The 19,993-nt window shown below is 36.1% G+C and overlaps 1 protein-coding gene across 3 annotated transcripts; it reads left to right on the top strand.

Moving 5' to 3' along the window:
• Window positions 1-1,619: 1,619 nt before the first annotated feature.
• On the top strand, window positions 1,620-18,093 carry LOC140143482 (F-box and leucine-rich repeat protein 13-like). 3 transcript variants are annotated; one of them, XM_072165316.1, is made up of 3 exons: window positions 1,620-1,954; window positions 2,693-2,904; window positions 14,357-18,093. In XM_072165316.1, exons 2-3 carry the CDS (start codon window positions 2,714-2,716, stop codon window positions 15,564-15,566), a joined length of 1,401 nt encoding a protein of 466 aa, XP_072021417.1. In that variant the 5' UTR covers window positions 1,620-1,954; window positions 2,693-2,713; the 3' UTR covers window positions 15,567-18,093. The 3 variants fall into 3 exon arrangements, 1 of the variants encoding a protein (XP_072021417.1); XR_011857755.1 differs by lacking the exon at window positions 14,357-18,093 and adding an exon at window positions 9,551-9,566 and having other exon boundaries at window positions 1,627-1,954; XR_011857754.1 differs by lacking the exon at window positions 14,357-18,093 and adding an exon at window positions 5,378-5,490 and having other exon boundaries at window positions 1,634-1,954.
• Window positions 18,094-19,993: the final 1,900 nt, after the last annotated feature.

Genomic DNA, 19,993 nt, shown 5'->3' with positions numbered 1-19,993 from the left:
GACGATGATAAATGAAAATTAACAAGTGTTGGTTTATGCATTTCAAAACACGGAGGGGACAGATCGACTGATAGAATGCAAAGGGGAATGTAATAAAGGAATTAGGATCAATTGACAGGAACCCTCTTTATAAAGGCCCATGCAACTATATTGGAGTCTTCTATAAAATTGGTGAAAAACAGCCGGCTCTCAACACGCGATATTCAAAATTCCCGCACCGAAATTGTCTGTGGCAATGACGTCATGGTTATTCGTGCTCAATTGTTGTCAGAAATTAATTGTGTAACTGGGACGTCATTGCCACTCAATGTCGGTGCCCAGGAGAGACAACTGTTTTTATTCGTTTGTAAGGACAATATGAGTTTCTTTTAAATAAAAAACACGTGATTTGTGCTTGATAATTATTGTTTTATTAACATATAAGGCATAATGTTGTGATTGCCGGAGTGTTCCTTTAAGGTTAGTCTAGTCCAGTTTGCAGGGTAATACATTGATTTTGAGTCAATGAAGCCAAGGTTACGTTTAAATTTCCATATGAACTGCAGTTATTGAGTTATGACAAATAATCGGTCAAAACGAAAGTGTCCTCTGTTTCCACCCTCCCAGTGAAAATCATGCACATGGGGGGTAAAACCCGTTACAACGAGCCTTGGGAACTCACGTATTAAACCCATACCTTTGAGTTATGACAAATAATCGGTTAAAACGAAAGTTTCGTCTATTTTAACCCGCCCAGTGAAAATCATGCACATTGGAGGGGGGGGGGTATAAAACCCGTTACAACGAGCCTTGAGAACTCACGTATTAAACCCATACCTTTTCCCTATGTGTGAGTGTTGGATTTTTAAGTTTCTCAATATTTGAGCACAGACACCACAAGCTCAAGCACCAACTTAATAAAAATAGATATTTTACCTGGAGCTGTGATATAAGTACGTCGGTACTTTTATTACGACTCGAGATCGAAAGAAGCTTCAATTCGTTACTCTTAGTTACAATGCAAAAATAAGTGTTTGTTTCATAATTAATTTAGATATATTTTCCCCGTCTTAGAAACACCAACCAAGTGTTTCCATTGTCGATTGGCGGTGCACAGGAAGGAATCTCAATTTCCAAGAGTCAAACTGCTTTAATAATCGAACTAGAAAACTCTTTCTAATACATTTTTTTACTATTTTGTCGATTTACTCTGCAAATATTTTATTAGTGTAATTCCATAAGCTTGTGCTCTATTTACAAGTTACTCTGATAAATTTCCAACTTTGCTCATGTTGTCGCGAAATCCCCTAAATTTCCCTTTAATTGGATATAATCCCCCCTTTTTTTTTTTTTAGTTAACGTTCACCCGGTAAATGGAAAGCTTACGTTTCACATTAAAAAAAATAATAAAAATAATAAAAATAAAAATAAAACGACTCAGCACTCAAACAAAATAAGACACACATTGCGAACTGACTCACCCACCCCCACTCGCACAAGTATTTTCTGTCGATGTGTGTTCCTTTTTTTTCTATTAATTAGTAACTCAATATTAACAGATTAGATTCGTAACACGTTCGTCTACACCACACCACACCACGACATCCGTTATAACTCGATCAATCATATGTAATGCTGCCGCATAGTGCGCGTGGGCAGTGATGGCAAAATGTCAAAGCGGATGTTATCCTGAGTTAATGGCCATGAACGTCATCAGATGACGAACGATAGATGACTGCATATAACTAATACCCGCCTTCTCTCCCTGTTGAAAAACACAGTTATATTTCATCCGTACATCATGTACTATCAGGTATACACGACATAAAATATACTCGAAGCTATGCAATGTGTGTGAATGGATCAGGCACTTGGATGGTTGTGATATTCATACAGTAGTGGAATTAACGTACATGTTTACTGCATATACGTACCTACATTATCATAATTCAGAACGTGGTATTTAAGCTTTAGTGTGAGTATAACCAATTGCATGTACAGTACACGTAGATATACGTAGTAAGAGATCCATACCAGGTGACATATTTTACATGTAGAGTGTAAAGTCCAAGCTGTTACGCTAAAAGGTTTGAAAAGTGATTTAGTGTATACCCTACATTAGAGATGCTGAGTTGGAATATATCCATGTAAAAATGCTAGGTTGCGGGAAAGTTCTAGTTGCAGGTGAATTTAATTTAAATTCACTTGATTTGTGGTCAAATTGAGTAAAATTAACCAAATGTAAGATGCACTTATAGCTTTAAGAAATGATTTACGGTATTTTGGGGATGTTGATTTTGAATTTGTTTATCATGTAAAATTTCCAGGTTGTGGGAAAGTGGACAAATTCTTGTTTTAAAGGGACACTAGCTGATTTTAAGATAAACAGGATATGGACACCTTTAGGAACATTTGAAAGTGAAATAGGTATTCTATCTGTTTCATTATTAGTTAATGTTGATAAACAATATTAAAATCAAACATTAAAGGGGGTACTTCCTAGTTATGGCGTTAAGGTCCGTTCATATACTATGCCACAGATGCTATACGGTGCGGTGCGTTGCCGATAAATCGATTACTTTTTGTCGCAACTCACCACAACTCATCGCATTTCCAAGTTAAAATGCAATTAACTTTATAGCTGATGATTTTATACACATTTTGTCTGGTATAGAAATTGATTTCTTTGTTTTTTCTCTTTTGTTTAATATAGGTCTATATAACGATTAACAAAATGGGTCAAGTCAAGAGTCGGCGAAGGGGATTGACGAAATCAAAGGCGAATACCGACGAGAAGTCAAATTATGACAAGACCGGTAAAAAGACAAAAGACAACCCAGCGTGTATCAACGACATACTCGTAGATGATGTACTACTTAAGATATTTTCTTTCTTGACCGTATTTGAGAAACTTACAGTATCAAGGTTTGTAATTTCTTCGTTTAAAGTAGAATTTAGATAATTTAGATAAACATATCAGATGAGAACACATTGCATTCAGAAACGAGAGATTGTTCACATCTCAACTACAGAGGCTGGTCTTCAAACATGGTGTGAATATAATATGTTAGATTTGAAATTGGTAACATACAATAAATTATTTCTGAAAAATTATAGTCGACATATTAAAAAAATATTTTACTTTTTTATGATTATACAATAGCACATTTGGCAATAGAAATGTTTGCTTTATTCAAAATATAAAATATTTGACAATTGTATTTATTGAACTATGAGAACGATCTGAGTCTTATAACATGGTAAATAAAGTCTCCATACAAGTATACAGTGCTTTCTATGACTGGAAGTCTCGGAGTCCATTGTTTTGAGCCCTTGATATCTATGTTTTAGTTAGTTAATGATGTAAATTAGCGTTTTTCATATTCGAAACTCGTAAATGAACCATTGTATTTTGCCTTACGTTTATAAGTCTCTTGAATAATATGCAGCATTTTACTGCCTATTTCAGTCAATGTGTCACACCACTTGTAGGAAGACTATTAAGATTTGACAACAAAATGCTTTAGGCTACGGTCGCCTGTATTAGTTAACTGCATAGCTACACAAGATTATATTAAGTGTATTATAGACAAATTGACCCACCTGACTTATGTACTTCCTCTATCGCTATACAGGGTGATCCAAAATGATGTAAACTTATGTTTGTGGCGCTGTTGTACAAAATGTAGAGGGAATTCCCTGTAAATAAAAACATCATTGAAAAGAGCAGATTCTGAACGTCTAAATTAAAAAGAATTGTTTTGTTTGCTTACTGCCAATCCGAGTTGTACTCATCTGAATAATACCACCGATTGTTGTAGCTGCACATGGATTCTCTTCCCATGCATGTAGTCATGGTCATGCTAGTGTGTTGACTGGTATAGCGCGATATTCGATCGCAAAATGCAAATGCAAAATTAATTTGTGTGACAGGAGTGGTTTCGATCAATGATGTCTAGCGGGCTACATTATGGCCTAAAGACGGGCCTCAAGAGTTCTTTTTTGATTTTTCAATTTCACTTTCATCATATTGAACTGCACACAAAGAATGGCGACACTGTCAGGAAGCTAAAGTAGAAGTCCGCGTGAAGTTCATCGACTCCTTCGTCGTCCCCCTTTCGTTTCCCACAGATGATCGGATATCATGTGACTCTAATGATCCGACAATTTGAAGCTTCAAGATCCGGAAGACCACGAACTGCTATATAGATCACAAGTAAAAATTGCTAGAGTTTGGCATGCGTTGCAAATAGACCCAAAGATCAGCAGCTCAAGACACAATCCCCTTCGCAACATTTTCTGGGCAACTTTCAGTCGGACCATCCGGAAGAAATGAATTACACGAGTTATAAGAGTTGTCATGGTTATATATACGACGAGGTTATCCATACAAACCGCAGCACCGTCGTAGATTTTGCATTTGAATGTAGCTCCACAGCAATCAATACACAACACTCATAGTAAGTGAAACCGTGTGCAGTTACAAAAGTTACAAAAATGTCGGTTTTATTCAAATAAGTGTAAGATCTCACACCACCAAATCAGAGTCCCATAGAGATATGTGATAAATTTGCCTTAAGAAAACATCATTTTTTCTTCACAGGAGCGACTCACTTTTAAGCAACAGCTATGATGGTTGAAATCAGCCCTTGCCTGATCCCTCTGGCTGGGAAAAAATATAGGTTGACCGTCACTATTTTTTACGACTGGCCCTCGAAGTCTACGATGTCCGGGAATTGCCTATTTTAAAGACAAAACCATGTCAGCGTTTCTGTAAAGAAAAGGCTACTTAAAATCATTAAAAGTTATTCGATCTCTCCCATCTGTGGTACACTTGCAAAAATTAATATTACTAATCATGACCACTCCAAATTTGGCAAAAATTATGCAAATTTCTGCTCATTTTAATGCTTAAATTGAGAATTTTATTTGGTGGTGTGAAATCATAACTCGGGATTGGTGTTAGCAAATACAGGAATTCTCCTTTTTATTTAGACGTTTAGAATCTGCTTTTTTAATGATATTTTCGTTTACAGTGGATTCCTTCTATATTTTGTACAAAAGCACCACAAACATGAGTTTACTTCATTTTTGAATCACCCTTTATGATCACCTTGTCAGTGATAGATAGTATAATTGAAAATGAAACCGTGTGTAAGGCAGGATTTCCGTAATTGGTATAATAGGTTGTCGTTTGGTATGGACTCTTATACCACGTATCCTAAAGAGCAATTTATTCCATTATGGTGTCTGATCTCTACATAGATATTTTAGAATTACCGGTCGTTGCAGGTAAACTAAGATATAGGGTGACTAACTGCCAAGTAACGGGATATTAACAAAAGTAGCCACATTTTGTTAACATTTACACCTTTTTTAATTATTTCAATTTTGGCAGAACTTGCAAAAGATGGCACAACCTCATCAAAGAATCTCACTTATGGCAAACTGTAGATTTCTGGAATAGTAGCACATTATTAAAGGACAGCAGAAGTCGGGATATTCCTAAAGGGGATTGATGTTGACGCAAATTCGGTGTTACGAATTCTTCAATCGTACACAGATTCCTTGTTGAAACGGGTGTACCTTAGGGCATCAAACTTGGCCCTTATGCGATACTTGTCCAACAACTGTCCAAATCTACAAACACTTTCCCTTTTGTCATCAGAACAAGATATTCCATATTGTGATGTCGACATCAATGACTATTTCAATGAGGCACATTTAGCCTTACCGTTGACACTTGACCACCTACAGTTGTCTTTCTCAGCTGTGATGCTGGGTTCAAGTGAATCGTCAGAGTTCAAGATGTTAACCATGATACAATTTAAACATACAGTCTTACCAAACATTATAAAATGTCAACATTTACGCCACATAACATTGAAAATGTGTAATGGAATATCTGTAGAAGATGTTGAAATATTAACATCTGGATTACCGAAGCTTCAAGAAATCTGGATGCTCACTTTTGCAACTTATCCTGACACTACTGAAACTCTAGAAGAGATCCTTAGACGCATTGTTCATAATCTTCCAGACCTTACAAGTCTACGTTTCATGCCAGTCAACCGTAGCTTCTCCGGCTATGGTGATCATCCACCAAGTTACGATATAGACTATCTTTTACAAGATTTAAGCAAGCGATCTCACCTGAGAGAATTGCGCGTGCGAGATGCTGTGTTCAGTCCAGAAGCGTTTGCATCTATGACCAGAGCGCAAGAGAAGATGGAGGAACTTGTTCTATGGAACTGTAACTGCGTTACTGACGATATCATGAAAATCATTGCACGAGATCTGCCTAGTCTGAAGATTTTAGAATTACCTTTTTCTCGACCGTACACAGACCGAGGGTTAAAGGCCTTAAGTCATCATCCGTCATTGCATACGTTGAATGTATTTAGATCCATGTTGGACGTGTCCTTTCAGGCACTTTCGACAGAAGTCATCTTTGATACATTGCTGACGTTACCTAACCTTGAACAAGCAGGAGGATTGCATTGGCAGAGTCTAGATGCTGACTTTCCGCAATATGTGGAGAAACTGCGAGTGACAAAGCCAAATATTAGGATTGAAATGTCATAAACATGCGACACAAAAGCCACTTTTTTCGCATGAAGGTGCAGAAGTTACAACGAAAAAATCTAAACTCTTTCCAACTCTACCTGATTTGAGCTGTTTATGCTGTTAGTGATGCCTTTGATTTATGCTACCAAACGAAAGTTCTCAACGATAAAGCCTAAACTCTTCATGAAATGGTGATTTTCTTCCGTAAATAGGCACATTGACAATGAAGTTTTTTTAAATGATCTTCTTTTTGCTCAACTGTCTTGCAAAGGGAGCTGAATTTATACTCGATCGCTTTTTCACGCATGCTCAGTGTTTACTTACATTTCCAGAGCGTCAAGCCGATCAATCGATTCAAATCGCGGAGGCAAAAACGACTTCGCTTTTGCAAATTGAAGAAATCTCAACTTCCCAGCGATATCGCTTGACACGTGAATGCGTCAAGCAATCATATACAACCAACTGGATCTATTATTTTGCTAATTAATTTTCCTTTCTCGATTTTTAACTTTTGGTGATGAATTAATTCAGAGCAATAATTATTGACAGCAACTGATGTTTTAAAAATGTATTTTGTGGCATTTAAAATATTTTAATTGTCGTCTGCAATCGCTATCGCCGTGATAAGTATATGCAAAAGCGACGGGCGATGCATTGCAAAATTCGGCGATTGCCCATCGCTTTTCAAAAAGCGAGTATAAATTTAGCTTAATGATGTTGATCAGCTGTTCAAGGGCCTCAACACATCGTGTCTAGAGCTTCTTGAAATTCATGCTTTATCCGTTACCAAAACAAGAGATATGAAATATCGTCATGGCTGTAGTTGTGAGTCCATTGATAACCCTCGTAGGTAGAGACGTGGGTCTGAGAGGAAGTGGTGTAAGATTGGCTCCCCTGTCTATCTTTAAAGTTACGGAGATTGAGCATATCCTGTGCATGATTATTATGGCGAGCGAAAAATGTTCAATTTCAGACAATTTTAGCATTTTCGGCAAAATCATGTCATACTGGCAATTGCTTTGTATGGGAGATCGGATTAAGTTGAAATTTTCCTCTGTGTGCAAGTCATTGAATAAAATCTGTCCCCAGTACGTGAAAGCCTGTCTTGTGGTGAAAAAAAAACACGTTTTGGCTGAGTAACCACCCGTCCTGGTTATGGTCTGAATTAAATTATCAGGTTCCCAAAGACGAGTTAAATGTGCTGGAGACAGACCTTTTCAGTGGCTGGCCCAGGTAATTGAACACTCTCCAAATTCACATACGCAATGCTACAACTATTTAGTGCTTCAAGTCATCTCTCAAAACATACTTGTTTCAGAATTCTGATGTTTACTTTATTTTCTCCTACCTTTGCATTTTATTTTGCGATTTGAATCCTACCAAGACGTCTTGATTTATGTAATGATATGTAACTTAATGTAACTTAATGTAATGTAATGTAATGTAATGTAATGTAATGTAATGTAATGTAATGTAATGTAATGTAATGTAAAGAAATGTATTGTAAAGCAATGTAATTTAAAGTATGCGGAGGCCCATGAGTTGGCATCGTGCACTATTTATTGCAAAATTGATTTTTATATAATGTCATGCACTTGATTCGGAAGCTTTTTATTTGCAATATTACCGTATTCATCAGAATTCCGTCTAATCACGATTCCCAGATTACTTCACACGAACCACACTATATAAATTATGATTGATACGGAATATTGAAATTGAATGTGTTGAGAATTTTTGTTAGTGAATGGTCGTCAACGAGTGTCATCCATCGATAAGAAACTGCGAAGATCGCGACCTTTTGAATTTGGAGATCATTGTGCATTGTGCATCTATCAAAGCATATCTTTCACTGCAGTAACGTTGAAACTTTTTAAATCGCAACAATCTTAACAAAATCGTCATATTTTGTCGATTTGGGATTCTTTTTAGGCACACAAATGAGGTATCTTACTCCAACTACAATGTTTTGCTAATCATAAATTGTTATTATTGTCATACTTTTTGATTAAAATCAATATTTGCTTGAATACACTACGTAACCGGGACATATTTCAAACTTCATACCTAATTATATCTTGAGGTGGACAACATTGGGCAGTTCTCGAATTAATCAATATCGCTCTATCCAAAATTGACAGGTTTGGCAGGCACATTGTAAATTAAATGTACATAGAACATATGGCGCTAATGTACTAATCAGCCTTAAAATTTGTCATTCCTAGCATATATGAGTCTACGAGATATTTAAAAATGACGTAATGCATGAGCCTGTTATTTGAGTTGTGAACACAAACCCCTGCCAAATAAATTCAAGAAAAGCTGGAGTAATTATGTATGTATGCACTTCTTCGGTATAATGGGGAACATTATAATGTACCACCTCTCGTAACAGAATTCACAGCACAATTTAATGATGTGTAAATTTGAACACTTAAAATAACCCTTCCATTGACGGCAGACAGCGATTAATCCGATGCAATAATAATTCTTGGAATATTAACTTTCAGTGGATCAATGATTTCTTACAATATGGTTTGTCATTCGAAAAAAAAAATGTTTCAGTGGATTAATGCAAAGAATTTAACATGAGAATGCAGCACATGTTATCAATGGTTTTATCCTAACAATTGCACAAACAAAATCGATTTTCCTCAAATGAACATTAACATTAATTTCCCCATATTTCAAATGTTTAACGTACTTGTAATACATGATGAAATGCAAATATAACGATGCTATTTTGCACACAAGTTGAGAGTTATGAAATATGATAATTACTGCTGTGTCATTCTCTTATTATAAAAACAAATGTGCAAATTTAACGCTGATGATTCTCGATCTAACAAAATTTAAATGAAGACTGCGTGTCTTTTTAAAAACATTAAAATCTCTGCGCAATTGTTTTCCACTTTTGCCTGATTCTGCCGTGATAGGTAACAAAACATAATAATTTTAAACTGATTCCCTAAGTTGCTTTTTTTCTTTATTTTTGATTTGACAGAACATGTAAAAGATGGAAGAGTCTCATCAAAGAACCACATTTGTGGCAAACTTTAGACTTTTGTAATGATTATCGCTGGTACCCGCCAGGCTAGAATGAAGCTAAGCACATTAATAAGTTTGTAACTATGACTCCTTCAATCAAACACTGATTCCTCGCTGGAAGGGGTGTACCTCAGGGCGTCAAACTGGGCCCTTATGCGATACTTGACCAACAACTGTCCAAATCTGCAAACTCTTTCGTTTCTTTCACCAGATCACAATACTCCGTTTTAATGCAATAACGACATAATTAAGTACTTTTGAAATAACAATTTTGTTTTACCTTTAAAACTTGAAAAGCTTCAGTTATCATTCGTTGCTAACAGAAAATGGGCGTATAATAATTATGGCCCCCAATTAGAATTTCATATATTATCAATCATGCAATTCAGAGACACTGTCATACCAAGAATGCTACAATGTCAAAACTTATGCCACCTTACACTTTATAGGTGTGATCAAATATCACCAGAAGACGTAGAAATATTGACGTCTGGATTACCAAAGCTTCAAGAAATCTGGCTGCTTCATTTCACCACTTCATCTAATTTCAGACGCGGCCATACTGCAGCTCTGGAAGATATCCTCCGAAGAATCGTTAGTAACCTTTTAGACCTTACAAGCCTTCGTTTTATAACAGCGAACGATTATTATGATGCATATGAGTACAGTATAAACAACATCTTACATGAATTATGTAATCGACGAGAGTTCAAGCATCTTTACATAACAGAGGCTTTATTTAACCGGGAATCTTTCGCTATAACCCAAGCACTACCTAACATAACAGAACTGGGGCTTTACGCTTGCAACTGCGTAACTGACAAAATTATGAAAATAATCGCACGTAATCTAACCTATCTTAAGATTTTATTATTAAGGGGGAATAACACCCTGATTTTCATCAGTACCCCTCTTCTTTTTTTTCTTGCAAATTTATGAACTACATAAATATGTTCATCATCTCATGTCCTAAACTTATAAAATATCTCTACCTACAAAGTGGTTTTAAACCATTTTAGAAAATCATTTTAGCCCTATATATTTTTTTGTTAACTGTATCCTAGTGACTGAGATGTGTGTTTCATAACAAACCATAATTTATTCTATTGAACATGTCCAAGTAGAATACATGAATAGAATACATTAAATCCTTTGTTATACTATCTATAGAAATGTACTCACTGATTATAACACTGAATAAATTAAATAGGCCTAATCTCTTCCACATAGACAATTTAATACTACACCATGTATGTATCTTCCATAATGTGTTGTTAGGAAAAGAGATTTAAAAGGGCTATAAGGTCATCAAAGGTCAGGTTATAGGTCAATTGGTTCAGGTCAAATTCAGGCATCAATTCTGAATACATGTGATAGTCTGTGATATCATACATGTCATAATGAGGCATCAATTTTGATATTTTGTCTGTTACTGGATATATAATGGAAATGTGTGAGGTGGATATACTAAAATACCTTGGGATGTAAATGGTGAGTACAATTTAGATTGCCTAGTTGAGATGGATTGGGCAAATAAATATAAAATAGTTACCAAAATCATAAAAATGAAGCTTACGGAAAACTACCTAATATGGTGGTATAAAAAAAAAAAATACAATCTTTTTCAACATTGCTGTAGTGTGGTTGTGATAACCTGTTACCTATGGCTTAATTAAGTTTCAGTGAAATAGTGTCGCAAGTTCAAAATACAAAATATAGCTCAACATTGAAAATAGAAGCATTTTAACCGGTTCGTTTTTGATAGTTGTGGAGCACCAAGTTCATGAAGTCATAAAAGAAATCAGGGACCACTTATTCCCATTTTACATATCAACATTATTTCCCTAATGTGTTAGCAACACATATCCAAAATTTTAACGAAATCCGTTGATAGTAAGCTTTCCAAAATGAAGTGAATTTAAAACATCAGTGATGTACCACTTTTTGGCTTATACCATTAGAAGCATGTACGCGTCATTGATACTGATGCCACCAATTGAACGAGAAGATTTGCCCCTTCATTTTGCATACCACTGTGTCCAATTTATTTTTCTCATTTCTTCACAAAATGCAAAAAAAATGCAAAAAAAATATGCAATGGGTGTAGTACCCCCTTAAACGATTGCAGACCATACACAGACACAGGATTAAAGGCGTTGAAGTACCATCCGACTCTACAATCATTGACCATTTTCAAGGAACCAATATTGTCGACAGAAGCTATCTTTGAGACGCTTGTGTCGTTACCAAAGCTCAAGGAAGCAAAACTTCTGAATTGGAGTCGTCGCTCTGATGAAGATAATATTATCTTTCAGCGATTAGGCCTATTCAAGGAATTTCGCGCAATTAAGCCGCATGTTAGGATCTGTGCCCTGGAGAGGGGTGACTTTATGACCAGTGGGTATCAGCAGTGCCCACAACTACGTGGATGTGGAATAAATTTGAGGGAAAAGGGCAATAAACCAGCATGCACGCAACAATAGACATTATATCTCACTTTTGATAACAATAGATGCGTAATTGCCCTGCATTAAGATAACTTTGTAAATGATAATAATAATAATTAAGACAAATACCCGTGGATATCATTGCCTCTATTCAAATTAGCACAATGAACTGATTGTTGTGACTATTTCGTACATTTGTTTACCGCTTACTACTACATTTATATTCTTCACCATGTATGTTAATATAGTAATGTTAAAATAATTTTACCGTTTGTAATGAATACATTTTCTAATTGCTTAACATTTTGCTCAATAACGAATTTTATACTCAAAATTAATTAAAACTAGCAAGCACATAATTAGGGGTTACTGGTTACCATGTGAAAACAATAACAGCATGATTAATGCATGATATTAGTTACTTGTGACACATATAAATCGCTATAATGCTATCTAAATCCGAAAATCTTCAGATCGTACGGTCATTTTAGGGTATTGAATAAAGTGGTTCACAGATTATTGCCACCCGTTGTTAGTTGGCTTCATATTTGTTGTAATTTTCGCATACTGACGAATACCAAGCTATTATAAACAGTCCCTAAATAACCCGTGCCATGCCTGATGCGATTCATCTAATAGTGACCATGGTATGTGGCTAGTAACCATTATATAAAGGGACGGTTAGTCGTTTCACTCGTTATTAAAAAAACAACATTGCTATTGTAAGGACTTCAGGAAAAATGATGGTGAATGCTAATGCAAATTTCTTTTCATCTCTTGTAACCTAATAAGCCGTTTCAAATGGTCAATTTTAAAAACTTGGTGCCTGTTATATCATATGTTCTTCACTATGACCTATGGCGATAGTATATAGTTGTATTGTAATCAAAAGGTTGCGATGTACTCTAAGTAATGTAATTTGTTAATTTGTTTTGTTTCGGGGATTTGAGCTGGGATGTTCCTTTCATGCAATCAAGAAAAGGCACGTTGAGATGATTCTGGAAATGCCCTAGCTTGTTTATAATGCATCATCAGACAGATCTATCATATGAATCATAGGATTTTTTTATATTGGTGATGACATAATAATTATGGAGAATCTCTGGAAAGTCACAGGCATTGCAATGTAAAGTGGAAATTTCTGATGAATACTTATTAGAACATGATTAAATGTTTATAATTAAAGAATGATGGTTGCAAGAGTGGAAATCCTCGATTGGGCATTTACTATAAATGGATGACAAAAACTCTCTACTATTCTGACAGTTCTATAATATATGCTGCGAAAAGTTTAACTATAAAAGCTATCAAAGTAGAGCATTTGGCGCGTCAGTAATTTTAGGGTAGTGACAGCACTACCATTAGCCACAGAGCGCAGGAAGATTGCAATTACACCAAAAAATGTGCATTCTCCCCAAAAAAAAAATTTATATGCTGGATCTTCTTCGACATGTTGAGGTCTAGTCAAGGTAATTTTCCATCACAGATGATGAGAATAGTTGTCCTGAAAAAAAAGCGATTGCTGAAAGTAACACCGTTTTGGATATTGTCCGCATATTTAATGGGTTCGTCTACATATTCAATGGGTTTGTTTTCAAGTCTACAATGGACGTCGTCTTATCTTTGCAAAGATTTATACATATGCTCTATGAAATGGACTTCGATGAACAGGTTTGGAACTGGGTTTTACTTCAGAGAGTCGTCCGGAACAATGTAAATTTAATGATTGAAAATGTTCAGCAACATATTAACACGATTATATTCTACATTTGATTTACATTTAAAATCATTGTTTTTTCATACTGTATATTTTCATAATAAATAATTAATTTGTTTTGAATTATAGAGCAGTGTGTTTCGACCTTCAGTCATATCGTGATTTCAGCATCTTCGTTTTTCAGTTTTAAGCGTAATACATCGACGACAGATTCGGACAGAAGCTTCTGTCCAAAATTGTAGTTAATTCTGATTTTGCGTTCCGGTGCTATGCATAATATCCGGCTACCGCCCCATGTCACTGCGTTCATGGCGTTGCATACTGAAACCACATTTTGCACAATTTCATTTTGCAAACGACCAAAGATGGAAAGAATACTTCAGTACTTGTATTATGAAGTTCAAGGTTTCTAACTATATATTTATTTCAAACTTTTTGAGATAGGCGGGGGATGAGGTTATGGATCACCACATGTCCGCTCTTAATGATATAATATACGCCAAAAGCTCACAAGCATCGTATACTACGGTATATCAAATGTAATCGACTTATCTAAATTTAATGCCATTATTTTTTTCATATTCATTCCCTTTCACAGAGCGTGCAAGAGATGGAACACACTTATGAAAGAGCCCCAATTATGGCACAAGATAGATTTCCATAGAGAAAGACGCAATGATGAATATTCCATTGAGGAAGGGACTGAGGAAAGGTGTACTCTTGCAGCACTTAAAACTTACGCTCGCTTTTTAAAAAGAGTATATCTTCATGTGGTAACTATTGATATCCTACATTATGTAACAAACAACTGTCCACATTTGCAAACATTATCCATCATGCCTTCCGGACCGTATCAGCAAATGGTCATGTGGTACCTATGTAAACGGGGTGAGGAAAATTGTGAATTCATCAGAGGGCCTAGTTTTGTTTTACCGTCTACATTGAGAAAACTACAGTTATCGTTTAGCATGATCGATCCTAGATTAGTGGAAGATCCGTTCGAGTGCAATGACATTGCACAGAGAGTTTTAAACACCGTATCTCATTGTGATAACCTGTATCACCTAACGCTCATGGAATGTGCACAATTGCACATGCTTTTGGTTCCATTAGCGAGAGGAGTTCCCAATCTACGGGAACTGTGGCTGCTAAAATTCACCACCGATCCATCCGATTCAAATACAAATTTTCAAGAAATTTTATGCCAAATCGTGCGCAGTTTAAAAGACCTGAAAAGTCTACGGTTTATACCGCGTTTTCGACAAATTGCATATATTCCAGCAATTATTATCGGTCCTTCAATTTATGTTATTAATGATATCCTCTGCAAACAATTAGGGCAGCTGCGAGATTTAAAAGATTTCGGAATTGGTGACGTCAGATTTTCTCTGGAATCGTTCATTATTTTGACAAGCACACTAATACATCTTGAGGAGCTTACTTTAAGGAACTGTGACTGCGTAACAGACGAAATTCTTTCATTCATAGCAAAGGATTTGCCCTGTTTGAAGATGTTAGATTTAACTGGTTCTCGACCGTACACTGATAAGGGTTTAATACCACTACAATACCATCCATCACTTCAAATCATCAAGTTCTATAGACCCAGCGATATTCCGTTTCAATCATATGCAGGGCTCTTTGAGACATTTGTGACATTACCAAAACTTGAGCAGGTAAAAGGTCTTGGTGCCATCAATGTATGCAATGCAGACATTCGAACATATTTTGAGCAGTTACTCTCCATGAAACCAAATGTGAAATTGGATATCAAAATTGAGGAAGAGTTCAAAGGTCAACAGACATGACAGATGAAAACGAATATTAATTCAGCTGCTTAAACTGTAATTTAAGTGACTAGCTTTTTTTGGTGGAAAATTTTAGGGGGAAATAATCCCACCAAAATTTAGGCGGGAAATAATTCCACCAAAATATTATAATCTTTTTTATAACAATTAAATATCACAGTCAGGAAAATAATGCTGTAACTTTTACCTTTGAATATATCGTGATTTTCAGATCTCGGATAATTCTAAGATTTGTTTTTAATCGTCGGGTGTTTTTTATCAGTGTTTTTTGAAACTCGAGGACATAATTTTTCTCAATAAACCCCAATTCATTATAATACGCGTCCATGTAATTCTTCATCCACATAATCCATCACGCACAGGCTTCGATCAGCTAACAAAAATCGTGTTTGAACAAAAACATCACGGTCATGGGGGACAGATCATTTGCTGTGACAGCTCCTCATCTGCAGAAGTCTCTACCTCATCAAATTCGTGCTTGCTCTTCACTTGAATCATTTAAATCATGTCTAAAACTCATCTGATGGATATTGCTTATGAATGAGTTCTTGTTTATCTATATCTTGTTTTCATTTGTTGTTGTTTGGTTCCAATACTCTATGTGCGGTGCCTAAAATACACAAATGAGTAGATTGAACCATCATCATAACAAATGATCATTAATAAAAATAAAGCCAGCATCAATCCTGTATCTATAGAAAATTGTTTTCTTGTTAGTAAACTCCTCAAAAAAGTTTGGAAACTTTCAAAAACGGCTGTATATTAGAAATGTTTGAAATCTATTTCCATGTTGTTTCATATCAGTGAAAACATTGTTGTCTCCTTTCAAAAATGACACCTTATTTCTGACGATAACGTATCCCACGGCTGAGTAACTTTCTTTGAAAGACAGAGAGGTCTCAAGGAAAATGTGCGAAACTGACCATTATCTGCGCTCACCTCATTGATTTGAGTGAATAAATGGGTAGGTTAAGGGGTGGGGCCATATTGTTTCAAATAGACGAGAATCGAGAGAAATTTGCTGCCATGTTTGCTGTGAATTTTTGCCTAGCAATATTGACCACAGGATCAAAATTGATGGTGCACATCAATGACCAATCTCTCTAGTTTTATATTTGAGCATGGTCACTTGTGTAAGGTCATAGGAAATTATGTAAATAGGCCTGTATATATAATGTTCCACATCGGCTCACGCACTTTTTTCTCTCAGTCGAGATTTCATAACCTTTCCTTGGGCCGATCTCCGTGTCATTTGGCTAGAATATGTTGGACACTCCCTAGAAAGAATTATGATACTTATTTGGGTCTTCGGACCTCAACATATGCCTTAATATATTTTGTCTAGGCAGACAATGCCATGTGATTTTGCAGGGTCAGAAACGATAATGTCTACATGCTATTTTGTCAACCAAAATTCGCGAATTTCCCCACTTTTAAAACGAAAAAGACTTCTCTGGTAATGGTCAAAGCGAGGAAAATCAAATTTGCTTGCATTCATAACCTACTTCATGCTCAAATCTTTCAATTAAGTGGCAAGTTCTGCTGATATATGTCATATCTACAGAATTCGCGTAACGGAAATTTTGAGTATGAATTCATCAATTAAACCTTACCTTTTCAACTTCTCCTCACAAAATTGGACACGTAAGAAGCCCAACACAAGCCTCGCACTGTGGTTACAATAATATTTCCGATTTATAACTTCTGTTAGATATATTCCATATTTTGCTGGGAAACGCTCCTCGCAATGCTTAGTAAATGGCACCAACTGTTAGTATGACGAGTTATTCAATCTCAATTTCATCATTTCAAGGGTTCTCATTGCAGGTTGTCGATGTACGCTTAATGTGACTGAACTTAGTATCTGGTGGTGATACTAAAAAAAAAAGATTAGAAATATTTGCATATAGCATTGCGACTGACACAGCGATTCATCGCGCGGGACCGTCGTTTTCTATACAGTTATTGCGATATGTGCCAAGGAACAATGGGAAAGCGTGTATCGCTTTGAAGATCTATTCAAGTATAAACCGCCCGTTCTAAATCAGTGAGTGAGAAGGACAGAGATGCTAGTTTAAAACGACAGTAAAATTCCGTATTTCATCATGTATAATTATTTTGTGAGTATTTGGTGACGAGTTATTAGTAGAGTTAGACCAGAGTGAGGGTATTTGGGGATAGGAGTGTGTTTGTCGATGGACTGTGGATTTGTTGATGTGGGTGCTGCGGGGTATGTGAGGAACACGTGTGTGTGTTTTAGGGGCTGGCATTTTCTTCGGAAGGGGGTCCCAAATATGTCGGTGAGCGGAGTCAATTTTTATGACACCCCCTATATATCGCGGGCAAAAGTTTTTTACGCCCCCCCCCCAATCTTGGGTCGAAAATTGTTGTGACCCCCCTTCCACCTACAAAGACTCAAGACAAATTATTCATCCATAACTTACTGGCACTGTCTTGAATCTTCATGAATGTTTCATTCACTCAAACAGTTAACCTCAATCACTCCACGAAAGTATATGCCACAAGGCAAAGGCAAAAATTAAGAAAATGTACATTATTCAGTGGCGTACCGTGGCCGCGGGGGGGGCTGTAGAAAATTCAATTTTGCCGCCCCTTCCTCAACAACCCGAAAAGGTTGACCCAATTTTTTTCTCGGTCGTTTGAAAAAGTGAAGAGCAAAAAAAAAGTTTTCAGGCGCTAGCGCCCTAAAAGCACCACAATTTGATGTATAGTACCATTTTCCGCCCTTTTTATTTCTTTTTGCCGCCCCTTCGTTTTTGCCGCCCCTGTTTTTGCCGCCCCTTCTTCTTCCGCCGCCCCTTCATTTTGGCCGCCCCCTGCTTTTACCCCCGGGGGGCTGGCGCCCCAAAAGCCCCCCCCAAAAAAAAATACGCGCATGTTATTCGGAAGGCATAATAGATGACGTTTTAACGTGATATTTGTACAATATTTCCCAACCTAATTTGTGGACATTGTATTATTCTTACACATAAATCAGCAGCCAGATGACTACAGTTTTTAATACCTCATTATGTTGACTTAAAATGGACAGAAACCTTTCGTGATAGTTATTACGTATATTATTTCATCATTTTTGGTAATTTATGGTCAATATTAAAATTTGAAAGGAATTTTACATTATGACGTTAAATGTCAATATGCATAATTATCATGTGGAAATAAATGAAGGTGAAACTGCTTCTGCTATACGTCTTTTTTATTGTTTTATTGATGATGTTTTTAAGGAACATACACTCTGTATTTTACCAATATGGCCTAAATATTAACTTAAAAATAACAAGACTCTGAAACAAAATGTAAGGCATCCACTTCGCACGGACCCTGTGCTATTTCACAAAGGGTACATCATACAGATAAGGGCACCCTAAAACAAGCACCCCGCGCCCATACACATCACCATTTTTATTTTTAAATCGTAGTTTAAAAACTCTGCAAAGTAAATCACAACTCGCCAATACTATATTCCACAAATTTGGACATTAGTGTATTCGGATCACTGAGGTGTGTCCAAATGTATCAATTTCTTTGTGTCTGAACTCAGCAATTGTTATACCGTTACGGTTGGTTCATTCAGGGATAGACATGGAATAGTTTTAACGTGACAGAGAACAGGTGTGTAGTTCGATTCCAAAACCATTCATACCTATCACCTGTTTTTATCTGTATTATAGCTTATTATCATGTGATTGGCCCGTGGTACCTTATATGACTGTCAAAATTGTATTTCAATGAACATGATGAGATTGACTGTGCCACGAGTGACATTGTATTGTATACCCTATATTGCTTTAGACTTGACCAAGTCTTTTGACATGGTTAGAACAGTAAAATTAATTTTCAGTGAAAATTCATGTAGACTGTATTATAATAGGCCTATGCCTAAATTACTAAAGTTATAATGGGTGAGCGACATTATCATTATCAAGATATCATAGGCCTATTATTTTGTATTTAACATAGGCTCTACTTTACAGTTAACATAGTAGGCCTACTTTATGAAGAAGTGTCAATGAACCATCAAAAATGAAAATTCATGTAGGCCTATACCAAAATTATTAAGTTCAAAATCTTACAAACAAGATATAAAAGGTATAACTTACGAGGGCACTATTTTGGTGCCACAGCTGCATGCATGTAATCTAAGATCAATTGTAGGATATTGAGTTTGGATCTATGATTTGGTCAGTTTCCTAAAACTTGTGAGTACACTATTTTTTAGTCCTACATGTATGTAATCTAACAGTATAAGTGGTGCCAGGTGTAATGCTAGCCATTTACATGTAAACACTAAAGAAACCACCATGAGGTAATATCAGCACATTTAGACCTATATTTATTGCAAGCTGGATTTGACCAGGGATATGAGACAACACAACGTGGGGGGGCATATAAAGCAATTGTTGAAT

Source organism: Amphiura filiformis, unplaced genomic scaffold (assembly GCF_039555335.1).
Source record: "Amphiura filiformis unplaced genomic scaffold, Afil_fr2py scaffold_22, whole genome shotgun sequence".
In the NCBI taxonomy this organism is placed as follows: domain Eukaryota; kingdom Metazoa; phylum Echinodermata; class Ophiuroidea; order Amphilepidida; family Amphiuridae; genus Amphiura; species Amphiura filiformis.
The sequence above is the reverse complement of the archived record's forward strand: the minus strand, read 5'-3'. Positions and strand labels throughout refer to the sequence as shown.